This window comes from Mastigoproctus giganteus, chromosome 9 (assembly GCF_048544385.1).
Source record: "Mastigoproctus giganteus isolate SK-2022 chromosome 9, ASM4854438v1, whole genome shotgun sequence".
NCBI lineage: Eukaryota > Metazoa > Arthropoda > Arachnida > Uropygi > Thelyphonidae > Mastigoproctus > Mastigoproctus giganteus.
Window position 1 is genome coordinate 51,198,180 of NC_143583.1, and position 19,599 is coordinate 51,217,778.

Consider the following 19,599-nt stretch of genomic DNA (forward strand, 5'->3'; position numbering starts at 1 on the left):
TGCGTAGCACACGCTTCTTGATAAGACAGGGGTTCAAGCCCGTCACCACCAAATACAGAGGATGCGGAAAGGTCAGGGAATGACCACCACATATCCCCGGAGCAATATGGCTTTAGTTGCTAATGCTCTTAAAAACCAAATAACAATAACAACATTACTTAGGTTTCTGGTTATTAGAGAGCCCAGGTATACAAATTTTTGTACTTGTTCTATTTGTTGATTTTGGATGTTTATGTTTTCTATGTTTTTTTCCAATTTGCATTACTTTGGTTTTATTTATATTAATATTAATTCCATAATTGTTGCTTGCTTTATCAATGTTTATCCGAACATTGATAAAGTTTATCCATGTTTATCCTTTATCAGTCGGCGCCTCCGTAGCCAAGTGGGAATGAGCAGCAGTGCGTAGCACACGCTTCTTGATTAGACCGGGGTTCGAGCCCGTCACCACCAAATACAGAGGATGCGGAAAGGTCAGGGAATGACCACCACATATCCCCGGAGCAATATGGCTTTAGTTGCTAATGCTCTTAAAAACCAAATAACAATAACAACATTACTTAGGTTTCTGGTTATTAGAGAGCCCAGGTATACAAATTTTTGTACTTGTTCTATTTGTTGATTTTGGATGTTTATGTTTTCTATGTTTTTTTCCAATTTGCATTACTTTGGTTTTATTTATATTAATATTAATTCCATAATTGTTGCTTGCTTTATCAATGTTTATCCGAACATTGATAAAGTTTATCCATGTTTATCCTTTATCAGTCGGCGCCTCCGTAGCCAAGTGGGAATGAGCAGCAGTGCGTAGCACACGCTTCTTGATTAGACCGGGGTTCGAGCCCGTCACCACCAAATACAGAGGATGCGGAAAGGTCAGGGAATGACCACCGCATATCCCAGAGCAATATGGCCTTAGTTGCTAATGCTCCTAAAAACCAAATAACAAATGCTTTATCAATGTTTATCCTTGTTATGATAAACTGAACTTTATCAATGTACCATTTCCAATGTTCGGTTCATCTTAACAAGAAACACTTGTTATGAGGAACCGAGGGCAAAAAATGAAGAGCAAGATAAACACTGACAAGGAAAAAATTGAGTATACTGAGTTATGCAAAGCCATTACAAAGAGACTCAGAGAGGGCATAAGAAGATTTAACAAAAGAAAAGTAGAACAAGCATTAAGGGAAAACAAAGGATTTAAATCAGCAGCCATGAGCAGTAATACAGAAAGACAAATGATGCTGAAACTGAAGAACAGCGATGGTGTACTTATAAACAGCAGAGAAGGCATAATTCAAATAGCAGAAGACTACTATAGAGAATTATACAAGGAGCGATTGAATGATGCCAGCAGTGGGGAAGATGGATTGCAAATTAGCAACACATACGACATACCCGATATTCTTCCTGATGAGGTAGAACATGCATTGAAGAAAATGAAGAATCAAAAAACCCCGGGGGAAGTTGAAGTTACTGTAGAGTTGTTAAAATTGGGAGGAAGAGACAACACAAAAACTGGCAAGGCTCTTCACAAAGTGCATTAGAAAAGGTGTGACGCCGAATCAGTGGAATAATGCAATCATAGTTTTGCTACATAAGAAAGGAAATAAATTGGAAATTATAGACCAATTAGCTTGTTATTCCACATCTAAAAGTTGTTCACAAGGGTCATTACTAACAAATAAGAAAGAATACTTGATGAGAATCAACCAGAATATCAAGGTAGCTTTAGGACAGGATTCTCAACTATGGATCACCATCACGTAATATCATGGCTAATGAAGAAAGCAAATGAATATAAAAGACCATTATGCCTGGCATTTGTGGATTATGAAAAGGCCATTTGACTCCATAAGGCAATGTTTCGGGCACTGGAAAGACAAAGGCATAGACACCCCACATATTATGATTTTGAAGAAAATATATGAGAATGCTGCCTTCTTTATTAGACTAGACAAAGAGAGTAGGAAATTTAAAATCGAGAAAGGAGTTCGACAAGAAGACACGATATCTCCGAAGCTGTTTACTGCTACCCTTGAGGAAGCTTTCAGAAGATTAGACTTGTTGCAGAAAGGAGTCAGTGTGAACGGAGAGTACCTAAACCATTTAGAATTTGCAGATGACATTGTGGAAGCCACAATCCCAAAGAATTAGAGGAAAATCTTAATCAGTTATGCACAGTTAGTAAGGATTTTGGACTAAAGATGAATATGGCTAAAACAAAAGTAATGATGAACAAGTATGCCACAGAAAGGGAAATAATGATTGAAGGAGCTGTAATTGAAAAGGTGGAGTCATATACTTAACTGGGGTAAGTTATTAGCTATAATAATGATAAATGGTTGGAAGTCAAGAGAAGAATACATTTTGGATGGATAGCATTCAGGAAATATAGTCATATACTGAAAAGCAATATCCCAGTTTGTCACGGCGCCTCCGTAGCCAGGTGGGAAGGAGTAGCAGTGCGTAGCACACGCTTCTTGATTAGACCAGGGTTCGAGCCCGTCACCACCAAATACGGAAAGGTCAGGGAATGACCACCACTATTCCGGAGCAATATGGCCTTAGTTGCTAATGCTCCTAAAAAAAAAAAAAAAAAAAAAAAAAAACAAATAACATAACCCAGTTTGTCTGAAATGTAAAATAATGAATCAATGTATACTCCCCACCATGACTTATGGAAGCGAAACTTGGGCACTCACCAAAAGAATGGAAGAGAAGCTGAGAACTACACAGTGAAGAATGGAATGAATTATATTGGGAATCAGACTGTGAAATAAGAAGAGAAACATGGATTAGGTAGCAAACTCAAGTAATGGACATTCTTATCAAAACTAAAGAACTAAAATGGTCTTGGGTAGGACACATTGCTTGAACACATGATGACAGACGGACTAAGAAAATAACAGGATGGTACCCAAGAGGAGCTAGAAGAAAACCTGGAAGACAAAGGCAGAGATGGATAGATGAAATTCATGAGTTTGTAGGTAGTATATGGATTGCCAGTGCTCAAAACAGAAGGATCTGGAAAGTTGCTGGAGAGGCCTTCATCCTGCAGTGGATTGAAAATGGCTGATGATGATGATTATCAATGTTTGTTAATATTTCTTTTAGTTGTTCTTTGGTTTCTGTTAAAATCACAATATCGTCTGCATATTTCATGTGGTTTATATTATTTTCCATTTATTATTGTGCCTCTTTTTTTCTTTAATTGATTTCATTAATTCTTCTACGTAGATATTAAATAGATATGGAGATAAAGGGCATCCCTGCTTTGACTCCTTTCTCTGTTTTAAGGTTGTTGAATTTTACTATTGCTCTTGTATTTTTGTAGAAATTGTTTACAAACATGATTATTTCATGATCAAGTGGGAGTTTTTGTAGTTGCTTTATTGAATTTTCTCTGTTTACAGAGTCAAATGCTTGTTTGAAATCGATGAAGCACAGATAAAGAGGTTTCTTCTTATTCCAATAGTTTTCTGCAATGATGTTTAGTGTGAATATTTGGTCTGTTGTTGATCTGTCTTTTCTAAATCCTGCTTGTTCTTCCACTATTGTTTCTTCACATGTTTAAGTATCCTATTTTGTAAGATTCTTATAAATATTTTATATATTTTGTTTAAAAGGGTAATGGGTCTATAATTCTGACAATTTTCCTTATCTCCTGTTTTTATGTATAGGTACTATTTTTTTTATTCCACTTTTCCAGTCTACTGGTATATCACGTGTAAATAAAATTAGATTAAATAATTGTGCGAGGTGTTTTAAATTGCATCGCCTCCAAATTTCCATAGTTCTGCTTGGATACCATGATTTCCGTGTGCCTTGTCATCCTTCATTTGGCTAATTGCTTTCAGAACTTCTTTTTATCGAGGTGCTTTATCTCTTCTGTTATCTAAGGCAAGAACGTTTTTGCCTTCCCCTTTGAACAGCGTTTGGTAATATTCTTTCCATATTTTTTCAGTTTCTTACGTGTTCCTTGTTTTTATATTATTTTTATTTTTCATCATCAGTGTTTTTGGGATGTATGTTTTAGAGAGTTCCTTTATAAACCCAGTAAGTTGTTTTAGAGACAACATTTATTTGCCTCTTCGCACTGCTTTGCTTTGTCTTCTAACCATTTCCTTTATTAGGTATTATTATTATTAGGAAGACCCTTTGAGGGTCTCCTTTTTTATAATTAATGTTTGATACTTCGTGTGTAAAGAGGTCATTACTTTGTTGATGCCTATGCATTTTTTGAAAAATTTCCAGTGAGGTATTATTTCTAATAATAATATTAAAATAAGACATTAAAACTTGTTTTTAGGGCATCTATAAAAATCAGGTATGCCTCAGTTTAATTGAGAACCTTCAACATGAATATATATATTTTTTTCTATAATACTAGTTTGTTTGCCACTATATTGAATCCCACACAGAAAATATGTTAAAGCCACAGCAAATTCTTAGATGTGCTAGTGATTTCATTGTGTCCCAATTCTTCAACTAGTTTTTATGAATCATAATTTATACTCTAAAATTTCTTGGTTAATTGGCCTTCAAAACACTTATCCCTTATGTTGATCACTAGGCTACCTAGCCCACTTAATTTTCAACTACTTTTGGTGCCCAACTAGGGTTGGGGACAGTCTTGGAGACATGTGGGAGATAAACCCACATGGAAAGATGGCTATGAGTTCTGCACAGATATTTATTTGCTTTAGTTCACTAATTATTTGTCTTAATTTTTATTTTATATGTACTTTGTTTTTATGTTTTTATGTATATGTTTTTTTAATTTCATTTTTTTAAGGAAAGGGCAAAGAAGAATCTTTTGGACCTGACTGTGGCACAGTTATTGCTACAGATTCATTTGCATCTGCTAATGAAGATTCGTCTTCAAATATTGACATCTATGAAAGAGAACCTTTATTTGATAAGGTATGTTCAAATTTTATTTGAATAAAAAAGTGAAGAGAATCCCTTATTTTTTTTTTAATTAAAAAAAATTAATAAATAAATAAAAATTACTGGCAACTATAAAAATAAAGAAATGCTTTGCTGAGTTTTCACAAGTATTCCCACCCCACCCCCCAATTCAATGAGTGGTGGGGTGGGAATACTTGTGAAATTTGATCATGCTTAACTTTTTTTTTTGTTTTTGTCCTTTTTTTGTCTGAATTTTTTCTGAGTTAAACTGTTCTATCTCAGTTGTGTGATGCTGTTTATTAAAAACAGCCAGAAAAGTGGGTTTCAGGGAATTGGCACTTGCATTATGATGACCCTTGCACATGTGGCACTTTCCATCGAAGGATTTTTTGCAAAGCACCCATCACTGTAGTCCCCCATATGCCATATTCACTGGATTTAACTCCATGTTTTTTTTTTTTTTTTCCTTCATTTCAAGAGCTTAAAGCCTTTTTGAAACGTGCTGGAATTCCAAAAGAAGCCTGTTGCTAATGCTTTCAGAAATTGCAGGAATTTGGAATTGATGTATACACTGTAAAGGAGACTACTTTAAAGGACATCCATCCAAATAGCCATTGAAGGAGATCCATTTTCCAAATATTAGTTCAGTCCCTGAGCTTTTCATGCCTTGATCATTGTTATACAGGGTTTTATTTTAAAATGCAACCCATAATTGTCAGTTTCCATACGTTGCATTGTGAGATTTTACTGGTTATCAGTAGAGGAAGCTGATTGAATTTAACCAGTGAGACATAACTTTAAGGAAATGGGCTGTTGGAAACATGGAAAACTGATGTGGTGTGTGTTGGTGTATTGTACCAGAGAAAAACACAAATTTTTGATCAAGAAAGATGTTCTGACTCTTGAACAAACAGTTTTCTTAGTGAGACATTATTTTGATGAGAATTCATGTGCATTATGCCAAGAAGCTTTCCAACAAATGTTTCCAGAAGAGCAGGTGCCAAACAAAACCACAATTTACTGCCTTGTTAGAAGGTTTGAAGCAACAGGGTCTGTGTGTGTGTGTGATCCAAAACATAATCACATGTGCATTGTCCTAAATGACAATGTGCTGGGTGGGGCCCCCGGGTGCCAAGCGTTATAGTGATCAAGCGGTTCTCTGAGTGATTTCTACAGCATTTTCAAAAAGATATAGTTTTGTTTCAGTTTGAAAAGTTCTTTTACTTTCCTATTAATTAATAGACATCTTAGTCTTATGAATTGTAAAAAAGCAGAAACACATTTTTTTCCCTATTTTTCCTTTTAAATTAACTTACTAACTTATATACCGCTTGGTCACTCTAGCAGCACTGCTCCTGCCTTCCCGTGGCGGGGCCAGTAACTTTGGCAGAAAAGGTTCTCTGCTAAAGGCTAAAAGGAGCTAACATGGATCACGAAGACCGTTATCCATATGTTGAGTCTCATGGCTCAACTTGTTCAAGGACAGATGAAACCGATTTTGACACTTCCCATCCCAAGAGACAAAGAACAGAAGGATCAAAAAGGAATCACCGCTATTCCTTATAATACATTCCCAAACAAGTCAACCAATAGGTGCACTTTCTCCATCTCATCCAGAAATGTCTTGAGAATGCTGCCGGACCACCTAAAATGGTGAAAACACTCCGCTTATGAGATATACTTATAGAGACCATGAATAGTAGGCACTCTGAAGCCTTACTCAAAATATCAACCTTTGCAGGAATTAGTCCAAGAGCTACAAGACCGAAAATTTGCAGGCAAAGAGAATTAAAATCAAGAAATACAGTGAACTGGTTCTGACACGTAGTGTTATATTGACCTTTTCAACACCAACCCTGCCAGCTACAGTTAAGGCTGGATATCTGAACTGCCATATCCGACCTTATATTCCTAATCCTCTCAAAGTGCCAAAAATTTGGCCATGCTCAAACAGTGTGTAGAGGGGGTTTCAGTGTGCTCCAACTGCAGATCCAAAGAACACACCCAGAAAGAGTGCACAGCACAAACACCAGTATGTTCAACTTGTAAGGGTAGCCATCCAGCTTACTCAAAAGTCTGTGAAACCTGGAAAACAGGAAAGAAGATACAAAAGTACAAAATAGAAAACAAAGTGACTTACCAAGAAGCACGGAAACAAGTTTTACCCACAATACCAAAACTCTCATAAAGTAAAAGTAAAACTCTCATATGCAGCTGCAACACAGAAATGTAAATCTGAAGGAACTCAAACTGAAGTGTCCATACCACCAACTACATCCATTTCCGACTGGGCTCCAGCTGTTCTAGTGAGTCCTCAGGAGTTCCCTAAAGAACGTGTAAAAGACCAAGCAAATAATACTCCAGTCACCATACTACCAATGATTACTCCATGACGTTCAGGTACTGAGAGTCTGCGAAATCGAAAACCATAAAAGATTCTAACTGCAGATATGGAAATCGATGACACCACTAACAATAATGAAAGAGTCTTAGAAATACATGCTGAGGAAGACATGGATACCCCACGACCCACTTTTCTGAGAAAATAAAATCGGAATGCTATAAACAGATCACCTCTAAAAAAGCAGTCAGAATCACCTTCTACTTCAAAAGATAAATAATGGATCAGTTGATTCAATGGAATTGTAGAGGTCTCCGTAGCAACATTGAAGATAGTCACAATTTGATAAATCAACATCATCCAGTAGACATCTGTCTACAAGAAACAAATCTCTCTCCTCAAGTGACACTTTCAGTATAAAAACTATACCCTGTACAGGCACGACAGGATCACTACCCATAGTTCACATGGTTGTGTGGCTATATTGATTGACAATAAAATCCCTTCCAGACATATTCCTCTACAAAGCACTTTAGAAGTAGTTGCAGTACGCCTTGCTCTTGGAATAACGCTTACTCTAGTATCAATATATATCTCACCGAATATGATCTATTCACTAAACTGATCTAGATGATCTCATCACACAACTACCCTCTCCTTTCTGTGTGTTGGGTGATTTTAATGCCCATCACCAGTTATGGGGATCTTTACAGATAGACAACTGGGGATGCATAATGGAGGATTTTCGTATGAAACATAATCTCACACTGCTTAATACAGACTGTCACACTTATTTCCATTTTCCGACTGGCTCAACCTCTGCTGTAGATCTGTCAATATGCTCACCTATATTATTCTTCGATATCAATTGGATAGTTTTAGACAACCCATTAAATAGTGACCATTTTGCTATAATCTGTAAACTCTGCACAAGGAGAAACTTTCCAGTAAGCAGTCGAACTAAATGGAAATTCTCAAAAGCTAACTGGAATAAATATGCATCCAGCATTGCTAGATGATGATATTATCCAGCATCACCACATAGATGACGCTGTTAAACACATTACAGACAGGATGTTGGCAGCTGCTGCTATTGCCATTCCTCAAACTTCAAATAAAGGATCCAAACACAAAAACTACTGGTGGAATTCAGCATTTAATACTGCTAAGAGAGAAAAGAACAAGGCATGGAATCAGTTTCGAAAGAATCCAACCACTGCCAATCTCATTATATACAAGAAACCTTAAGCCCATGCCCATTACATCTGCCGAAAAGCTAAAAAAAGAATCTTGGATTCATTTTGCTTCATTTGTTACTAAAAACACAGGTGCAGGACTAATCTGGCTAAAAATAAGATGCCTTCCTGGAAAGTTTCCATCAATTTCTTCCTCAATCATCATCTATAAAGGACAAAAGATAACCCTTCCCAAGGATATTGCCAACATCCTCGTGTAATCTTTTGCTCACCATTCTGCATCAACCGCATATGATCCAACTGTCCAAAAAGCCAAATCAGTAACTGAAAAATATAAAATAAATTTCAGAACGAAGTCAGGCCTCTCTTATAATGAACCACTAACCATGTATAAATTAGAAGAATCTTTAAAAAAAATTAGTCAATAATGCACCTGGTCCAGACAGCATATACTACCTAATGTTAAAGAATCTAAATGAGAGAACTCTTTACTCTGTCCTAAATTTTTCAACCAAATATTTGTTGCAAATTACTTTCTCCTATCCTGGCGACATTCTGTAGTTCTACCCATTCCAAAACCAGGAAAAGACCAATCAGACCCGCATAATTATAGACCAATCTCACTTACTAGCTGCTTACCAGCTGCTTTTACCCTGGAAAAAATTGTACACAGTCGCCTCACCTGGTATCTGGAAACTCAAACTACTATGAACAATGATCAGTTTGGATTTCGTAAAAACAGATCTACCGTAGACCTTATGATAAAGGCTGAGGCAAATGTGCAAAATGCATTCATAAAGAAAGAAGATTTGGTCATGGTGAGCTTAGATATAGAGAAAGCCTTTGAAACTTGAAACCACATGGTGTCATGGCATCCTTCGTGACCTACATGCCCTAAAACTATGAGGACATTTACCCTCATTAATTTAGAACTTTCTCAAATATTGAACCTTCCAGGTCCATTATTGAACTGCACTCTCCAAAATCTCCATACAGGAGGAAGGAATCCCACAAAAGTCAGTCCTCAGTGCCACACTATTCGCAGATAGAATACATGCTCTAACAACATCCATCCTGAATTCGGTAAAAACATATCTTCATGCTGATGACCTCACTATATCCAGTCATTCACAAAATATGTACTCCATTGAAAGAAAGCTCCAACTATCAATAAATAAAATACAAACATGGATGTTACAAAATGGTTACAGACTGTCACCACAGAAAACTGTTCAAGAAGCAGAAAATGCACCCAGATCCTGACTTGCATTTGAGTAAGCAAGTTATATCAGTCAATGACAATGTTAGATTTTTAGGTTTAATATTAGATAAAAAATTAAGCTTCCTAAAACGCATACAGAATGTACGAACTGTTTGCCAGAAGAAAATGAATATCCTCAGAGTGCTCTCTGCGATGTCATGGGGTGCTGACCGATACTCCCTTCTGAATTTGTATAAAACCATAATTCGATCGAGACTAGACTACGGTGCACCTGTATATGATAGCTAGAAAATCAGCATTGCAGTCCCTAAATACTATTCAATACAATGCCCTAAGAATAGCTCTAAGTTCCTACTGAACATCGCTAGTCCATAGTCTATATATCGATGTGCACAAACCTCAATTATCCATTCGGAGACAGATGCTTCTACTTACATACGCAGACAAATTTCAGAGTTTTCCTGCACATCCTATCGAGTCTTACCTCTTTAACCCGTCTTTCGTAAATTTATACAGGAATAAACCAAATGAAAATAAACCTGCCGGAATCAGATTGAAGGATGTAATGAAGAATTAGAGTGTACCACTAGACAATATCCAACCAGACACCGAAAAAATGGAGCCACCTTGGTCAACTTTCAAACCTGTATGTGATGACTTTTTTTTGGAAGTGGAGAAAGCTGGCCCTGGACAATCAAAATATACAACAGCTACATGCAGCTCATGCATCAGCAAACACACACTGTCCGCAAATATATACCGATGGATCTAAATCTAATACCTGTGTAGGTGTGCTACAATGGTTCTTCCTACTTGCGTTATGTCTGTATCTCTTCTCCCTAGTTGCTGTATTTACACTGCAGAACTCCATGCAATCAAAATGGCTATTGAACGCATCAACAACAGGTCTAAACAAGAGACAATAATCTATACAGATTCTTTGAGTGCAGTAATTGCTTTACAACATAAATATCCCAACTCTCATCCTATTTTGAAGGATATCAGAGCACGCTTGATAAATCTAACAGAATACAATACATCGGTATATATCGGTATATAATACAGAATACAATACATAGGATTGACTGGAAATTTTGCTGGATTCCCAGGAATCCAGCAAAATTTCCAGTCAATCCTATATCTTCATTTGCCTCAATTCCATATATGGATTGCAAACTCCCTATAAAGGAGGGATGTATTGACCAAGGACATCAGTCTGGCAGCAACAAACCCATAATAAGCTCTACAAAATAAAGAAAATACCACAGTACTGGAAATCTAATTCGCAAGTGAACAGACGAGAAGAGGTGGTTCTTGCAAGGACACGCATCAGGCATACGCATATCACTCACTTTCACTTGCTGACAGGCGATGAATCTCCTCACTGTCGCCATTATTCCTCACTACTAACAGTGAAACATATCTTCCTCGAGTGTCCACACAACCATGCTGCACGATTAACAAATTTTAAAGCAGTTTAAACCCAAAATAACTCATTAGAGATGAACCAAATTCTCAGTGATGATGTAAACCTGTCCAACCTATTTAATTTTTTAAAGGAAATTCATTTATATGAACTTATTTGAGATACGATTGAAAATAAAAAAAAAAAAAGAGATTTCGTTTGCAGAACTACTGCAACAGGCACAATTTGGCCTTAGTTGCCCTTGTGGCAATAAACCCCCCATTAAAACCAAATCAATGTGCTGGAAGATGTGAGGCTCAGATTGTGGCAGTCCCCCTCTAAATAATTATGAAAGCCTTGAGGACTACCTAAAGAACATGTCTTTAGGTAAAACATAAAGCTATGTTTTCTGCATTTCAGAATGTATCACATCTATGTGATGCATGAATTGTGGCCTGCTGATCATGTTGCTAGGCCCCATTACTGTTATGGGTTTAGGGCTGTTCATAACAACATTCAAGTGTTAGACAAAACTTTTTCTTTTTTTTCAGTGAAGCATGGTTTCGTCTAAGCAGCTATGTCAGAATGATAGTCAGAATGATCATAATAGTCAGAATGATCAGTTATGGACTTCGGACAATCCCCATGCATATCATGAAAATCCATTACATTCATTTCAAATTGGCATTTGGAGTGTGCTCTCACGATTCAGTATTAATGGGTAAATATTCTTTGAGGACATTGTAATATCAGAATGCTGTATTTTAATGCAATTTATCACTTTTTAGGTCAATGAGAGGTATTTCTGGTTTTAGCAAGACAGAGCCACTTGCATACTGCATGTGTGATCATGGAATTATTGTGAGAATTTTTTGGAGAACATTTGATTTCACAGGGCTTATGGCCACTCTAGTCTCCTGACATATCTCTACCACATTTCTTTCTACGGACCCATTTCAAAGGACGTTTATGATGCAACCCTCACACCATAGAACAACTGAAAATGAATATCTCCGAGTCTGTTGCAAGAATAAATCAACACTCTTCAATGAGTGGCACAGAATATGGTGAAATGAATGAATGCTTGATTCAGCAGAATGGTGAGCACTTCCATCACCTTCTGTGAACTGTATTTAAGTAATTATTTCATTATGTTTTACCTATTTGGTTGTTATTTTAATAAATATTATGAAGTGGAAATCCGGTTGTGTTTTAAAATGCATAGCCTGTATGTTAGCAGAAAATATTGTTTACTGAATACATTATAAGAAAACAAAAACATTAATTGCTCTCATTTTGCATATTTCATGAGTTTGTGTGAAAAGTGATGTTATTTGATATAGAGGTAAACCAAAACAGAGTACTTGCATAAAAATCATATAGTAGATTTTTAGTTTCTGTGGAAATGCATTTTCTTGAAATCTAAGAAATTTTCATATTCTCTATTTAATAATATTTGATTTTTTAATTGAACAGTTTTTCGTTATATTCATTTGATAAATTAATTTTTAAGCTTAATTTTTCATCGCTATTTAAAATAGAATAACTCATATGCAGCAATATCTCAATTATGAGCTATATTTTGGGAGGATATATAGTATACATATGCTGTGTTTGTGGGTTCAGTCTGTTTTTTTTATGTTATGTTAAAATCGAAGCTAGTGTTGTTAATATTGCATTTACTATAAATATAGGCGACCCCCCGTATAACACTGTACTTCTACAACACGGTTTCCCTCTAACACAATTGATAAATTGCAGCAATCCTTGCTCAACACAGTTTGATAATTGCGGGAAATCTCGCATAACATGGTATTTTTGAGTTTTTGTGCTGGGAAAAACCCTGCTATTATGTTAGATGTAATTTTAAACATTTCCATTCCTTTTTGTGAGTCCCTGCTATTGACTCCCTAGCCGTTATCGTCTTCGTGATATTTTTCTAAAGCACATTTCTGGAGGTCGCTACCATAAAACAATAAAAACAATTTACAGTTTCTGATTTATTGGTCTTTTCTGTTAGTGTAATGAATCATAAATGGGTAGTAACCCATTTAATGAAATATTCAATCATATAAAAAACATAAATAAATTTTCAGAAACTCATTACTCTGTATCTCACATGCACATATTGTGTTCTTTGTTATTAATTGCTTATCATTTTTACTGTTTTAAATTTTACAAAAAAAAAAAAAAAGTCAATTAGTTAGTATGTGCATATTACAGTATGTATTAATTAAGCTGTGTATGTTAGCATAAATTTATTTTTATTTTGCTAACGGGAAAGTAAGTATTCTTTTGATTTTCACGTATCATTTAACTTTGTTAATTGGTAAGGTAATAAAGTTAAATTTGTGCTTTATATCTTTAAAGTGTGGGTCTACTATATTTTGTTGGGAGATCCCTGGGTTAGATTCTGTGTTATTGAACTTGTGCTTGTTTGAGACTGTAAAAAATTGTGACTTCGAAACATGCAGTTCATGACTTTTAAAGAGAGCAGAAGGTTCACGAAATCTAGATGCTGCAGAAGAGATTGTGCTTAGCAGCAATGAAGAGGAAGAAAACTAAATGAATGTACATTATCGGACATATAAGTACAGTCAGTCCTCGTATAGCACAATAGTTGTGTTCCTAGAAACCCTCGTGCAATGCAAAATCGTGCAATATAAACAACAGGCCCTATGAGAAAAATAGGGTTAGGTGCCGACCACCAAATTTTGAACACACATTTGTAACCAAAACATTACCAAACACAATAAAGAAAATCGTAATAAAACACTTACGTATTTTATTATGACTATTACATAATAAAATATTGCTAATGCTTTTGCTTCTATCGTAAGCAAACTTGTTTTTTGTTTGGTTTTCTATCCAAACAGATGACAGCCGTTCCATCTCTTCCAATTCTTTGTGTCTTAATCTAATGGATTTTAATTACACTTTGAGTTGTTCCTGCTATGAAAGTTGTTTTTATTTTCTCTGCATTCTTTGTAATTCTCGGTGTTGCCTCATTTAGGTCTGTAGCACGTGCAATATCACATGGTCTTTCATTTTGCTCAAAGCGTTTCACAATTTCATATTTTTTCTCTATCGACAGAGGCGGACTGGCCATAAGCCTTACAAGGGGAAACCCCGGTGGGCCGGAGGCCGCTGTGATTTTGGATATAAACCATAGTATGAGGCCACTATAAATTTTCCCGGGTAAGAATTTTTGACCCAGTCTGCCTCTGTTTATCGATATTGCTTTTCTTTTTCTCTCTGAATCTGCAGTGTCTTCACCAGGACGCTTCCTTTTCACACATTTTAAGTATTTTGCTCATTTTTAGGGAATAAAGCACAATTAAAAAATGAGGAGGCATGCTTGATACACATAAACAAAGCTGCGCGCGCGTGTAGCAACTGAATAAACAACACCGTAAAGGCAGAGATACGCTATTAACACCTCACATTTTACTAAAGCACATTTCTGGGGGTTACTACCATAAAACAATAAAAACAATTTCCAGTTGCGTTTCTGCTAGTGGAATCTGTTATAAACTGGTAGTAAACTCGATCTAATTGCATTTGCGACTATACAAATAGCTGGAATTGTGTTGTTTTTTTACGTTATTATGGTGAAATGCGTTCCCCCTTCACTGATTAAAAAAAAAAAAAAAAAAACTAATACATTTTCAGAATCTTCTCTTCATTCCTATCGTGTTGCGTTCGGTTGGGGGTGATTCTACGTTCGACTGCCATTTCTTGTAAACACAAATGTGAATCGTGCATAAGCAAATTCTGTTCGTGTTATATAAGATATCATTCCCCTATTTACAAATCGTGTATGATTGAATTTGTGTAGTGTAAACACATGTTATACGAGGACTGACTGTATCACAGTTTATAAGGTAAGACGTTTGTTCAGTTATTACTATTTAAGTTACTGCTATTATAAAAATAAAGTTAAAATATTAAGTTATTACTACTATAAAAATTAAGTTTCTGATAGTTTTATATATATATATATATATTAGCTTCTGGAACGTAACCATTCCCCCCCCCCCCCCTTTGTATTGGTTCTTAGTCCCGTATAACATGGTTTCGCATTACACGAGATTTTGTAGGAACCAAACTACTGTGTTGTTATACGAGGGTTGTGCATAAATATTTGAAAAATTGAAATATTGTTAAAATCTTGAGATAAATAAATTACTAATAATTATATTGTAATAAAAGTAATTATATTTATTAATTGATATGGAATTTCATTTCAGGGAACCTTTATTAGCTCAACATCAGCAGTTTCTGGAGTAGTTCAAGTGCAAGATGGAGTGCAGTTTCCTCAGCACGAGTATAATTATGTTTGTTACCCCCATCATAGGCCTTTGCCATTTGGAGGAAAATTTCCTGGCAAAAAAAGGATGGGAGTTGGTAGGCCTAGGGTATGCTTACGAATATTATAAATATTTTGAAGTTGTTTCCTACTTTCAGTTACATGTATTGTTATTTTTTGAGAATTGTATCTGGTTTTGCTAGTTGATATTGTGTTTGAGATGAATGGAGTAATTTCTTGTGGCACATCTCGCCGGGGGGGGGGGGTCAGTAATAAAGTTCTGTAGTTTTCATTCCCATACCAAATGGATAGTTGTGTTTTCTATAATATAGTAGCAGATCTTTTTGCAGCCATACCATTCACTGCTTTCTACAGTGACTGGGAGCTGCTTGTGAAAAGAAGACAACTTTGCAGAGGGGTTCCAGAGTTCTTGCTAATAGTACTTGGTTATTAGCAAGGCATGATTTTCCTTTATATTTGAAGAATTGTTGCATTTTCCATTTTCATTTATTTTCTAGAAATAAAATTAGCAAACAGATAATATTTTCTAACACACATCAAATTATTTTTATTTGAAAACATTGTCTGTATGTATATAGAAAAGTGGGTAAGAAAATAGACTAATTGTATGCATCCCTCATCATGTGAGTAATTATTGAGTTATCCAGTTTGAATATCTCTAAGCTGTCAGCCTGTTCCAGAAATAATCAACAGCTCCCTGGCTAAAAGAAAACTTCTTGTAATCCAGTCTAAACATTTTCCCCATAATTTGTGACCTTTAGTTGTGGAATCCTTAACAGTTACAATTTTGTCTTAATTCATTTTACTATCCCCTCTTAAAGCCTTATAGACTTCAGTAAAATCTACTGTAGTTTCCAAACTCTGTAGCCCACATATTCGAAGCCTTTCTTCATTATCTTTTTAATATCTTTTTTACATGAGGTCTCCAAACCTGGACACAGCGTTTCCAGTGGAATTGCCTTATACAGTGGAATTATAGCCTCCCTATTTCTAGAGGCTATTGATGATAAATCAATATCATTGACTGGACACCATGGGTTTTTTCTTGGCAGCCTGTTTGCACTGTCAGAGAAATTCATATCTGCCTGTATCATGACTCCAAGATTCCTTTCCTTCTCTACTGTTTTTAATTTAATCCCACCAGGTGTATTGGTTATTTTGGGGTTGGTGTTCCCTAAGTGTAAAACCTTGCATTTTGTTGCATTAAAACAAAGCTGCCACCTTTTTCACCATGCTTGAAGCCTGTTTAAGTCATTCTTAAGGCACACTGCTTGGCGCTGATCGTTAACCACTCTCCCAATCTTTACATCTGCAAATTTTTACATCATGTTCTCTATCCCCTTGTCGATGCTGTTTATGAAAATCATAAACAACATAGTAAAAGAATCGAATCTCAGGGCATCTCACTTCTGACATTGCACCAATCAGAAGAATATCCATTAATCACAACCCTCTGCCTTTCAGCCACGTGGTGATCCATCTCAAAATATTTCCTGTGATTCCTGCCCAGCTTATACAATAACCTGTTATGAGAGAGAGAGAGAGACTGAATCAAATGCCTTTCTAAAATCCAAATAAACTATGTTGAAATTATTTCCTACAGCTAGCTTCATGAGTAAATGTGTCAGAATAGCTGATTAGTTAGTTAAAAAATTTTTCATTAACAAAACCAGAATGCCATTTCTATCTAAATGTTCTTGGATTGCATTCTTAATCATTATCTCCAAGGTTTTCCCAACCCACTGAAATCAGACCAACTGGGCTATAACCCATTTTGCAGTTAGAGCTGCAAAATGGGTTATAGACATTGACACTTCTCCAGTCTAAAGGAATCTCTCCCGAGTCCAGTGTTGCCCTTATAATTAACCTTAATGGTTCAGTGCATTCTCTAGCTACTTCCTTCAAAATTACTGGATATATGCCATCCACTCCAGGCATCTTACTTGCCTTTAAACTTGAAAGATTTTCTAATAAATGATCATCTGTAATTTCAAATATCTCATTGCAGGGTGGCTGCAGGGTAAAAGGCAGAGAGTTGTGATCACACAGCCTTTATTTACCATGAAGGATCTTTCATCAATAAAGGTCAATGTGAAGTACCTATTCCATTCATCAGCAACATCAGCTGGGTTATCTATCACTTTTCCACATCCATTACACCAGGGTCAGAGCTGTTCTTACAAAAATCATGTATAGTGTTTCACCATATGCCATTTTGAAAAAATGTCAAATTATTGTTGAATAAAGATATCAGATGTTAGATGGCTGCACGCACACACACACACACACACTGCAAAGTGTGCTAATGAATTGCTACTTAGCTGCATAGGGCATATTGGACCACCACTTAGTAGAGGCATATGATGCAAGAAAGCAAGCTCATACAGTATCGACCCAAAAAAAAAAAAAAAAAACCCCTTCTCATTTCACTCATCCACTTGCCCCAAATGTTTTTCAAGTTCTGCCTTGAATCTATTTAAGCTATCAACTTCTACAATGACAGATGTAAATTTGTTCCAGCAATCAACCATCTGCTGGCTTAAGGCAAATTTCCGCACATCTATCCTACAACTGTCTTTCCTCAATTTGAATTTCTGTCCTCTCAGGCGATTATTCTGAGCAAGAGGAAGAATCCCATCAGCATTGAGCATGCTCAAATCATTCAAGGCCTCATACTCCTCAATCAGATCACTTTGCAGGTGCTTAGTCTCCAGACACTTTAAATTGCAAAACTTAAGCCTTTCTTCGTAAGAGCAACCCTTTGTTCCATTCACTAATCGTGTTTCCCTTCTCCATTCTTGTTCCAGCAGCTCTACATCTTTCTTAAAGTGAGGCCTGCAGACCTGTATACAGTACTCAAGGTGTGGTCTGATCATTACCTCTTTTACACCAGCCTATTAAAGAAACATCTGAGTGCATATTGTTGGCTTACGGATGCAAGCTGTTAGTTCATGGTTGTCACAATTTGATGGGTATTTCTCTGAAGCAGGGATCAGAAATTTTGTTAAACAAGATGGCATAACAGGTTTGGTGATTATGTGGGGAAATAGCAATGTTTGTGATACTCATAATACTCATACATGTATTTCATCTATCTTTACTAAAGTGAATCTGTATTTCTTTTCATATTGGCAATTATTATCTTATTCATTGAAATAGCTTGTAGAGTTTTTGCATTTGAATCACATGTTATCCCATCTTCACATACCCAAATACCTTAATGTAATTTTCAAATCACAGCTCAGGGAGGTTACTTCTAAAATGTCTAATTAAAGAAATAGATGTTTTAGCAGTAACATCTATTTTACTAAGAAGTAACATCTACTCCATAGTTTATTAAAATGTAGATGTGAAAAGTTACTAAGAAGTAAACTACTTACTTCATAGGCTTGTAATATTTTTGAGTATCATATGGCCAGAAAATCCAAATGGTAGTGCCTAAGGAAGCTCAGCATAATTTAATTGGGTAGAAGAAGAATTCATAAAGGATATCGAATAAAAACATCCTTACTGTGTGGAAAATGGTTCCATGTTGTATGTTTTTCTTTTTTTCACTTATTGTATTAACTGGTAAATTTAGTTGTCATATTATCTAACAAAGTGCAATACCAGTACATTGCATGTTTGTATAATAATCACTGCTGCTCATATACCATATAGTCCAAAGAGGTTCCCATGCAACCTGATACAGAGTCCAGCAATTCTGCATTGTTGGAAGCATCTGTGAAAGTCCCAATTTTTGAATTGGGACTTTCACAGATTGGGCAATGAAGTCTGCAGTTGCTCTTGGATCATGATGTTTCCAACAAATCTCATCCTCTTCAGTGTGAACTTTTTTCTTTTCTTTTCCTTTTTTTTTTTTTTTTTTTTTTGTAATAAAAATAGTAATATAATGATCTGAGTAGAGAGGATGAGAGACAGTAGCCATGTTTGTTTTTTACTCCATTATTCCAGCATATTCAGAGCAAAGTGTACACGAGGGACTTTTTTGTGGTTTTTCATTTCTCAGGATAGTTTCTATAGAGAAGAGGTTAGAAATCTTTGTTAGAATGTTGATTTAAAGTTTGTCTTTGTATGACGTATTAGTATAAAAAAAACCTTTCCATATAACCTATCTATCCCCTCCAGTAGTTTTTCTAATTCTTCCTTGAATTTATTCAGACTATCCTCCATTTCCATAATAACAGA

General features: G+C 35.8%; 1 protein-coding gene across 5 annotated transcripts in view; it reads left to right on the forward strand.

Moving 5' to 3' along the window:
• LOC150080216 (histone-lysine N-methyltransferase 2C-like) overlaps window positions 1-19,599 on the forward strand; it is a 1,301,638-nt gene that overhangs the window by 285,369 nt on the left and 996,670 nt on the right. For all 5 annotated transcript variants that reach the window (XM_090381514.1, XM_090381519.1, XM_090381517.1 and 2 more), the window contains exons 16-17: window positions 4,802-4,929; window positions 15,332-15,499. In XM_090381514.1, the coding sequence (XP_090237640.1) occupies window positions 4,802-4,929; window positions 15,332-15,499 (296 nt within the window). The remainder of the gene's footprint in view (window positions 1-4,801; window positions 4,930-15,331; window positions 15,500-19,599) is intronic.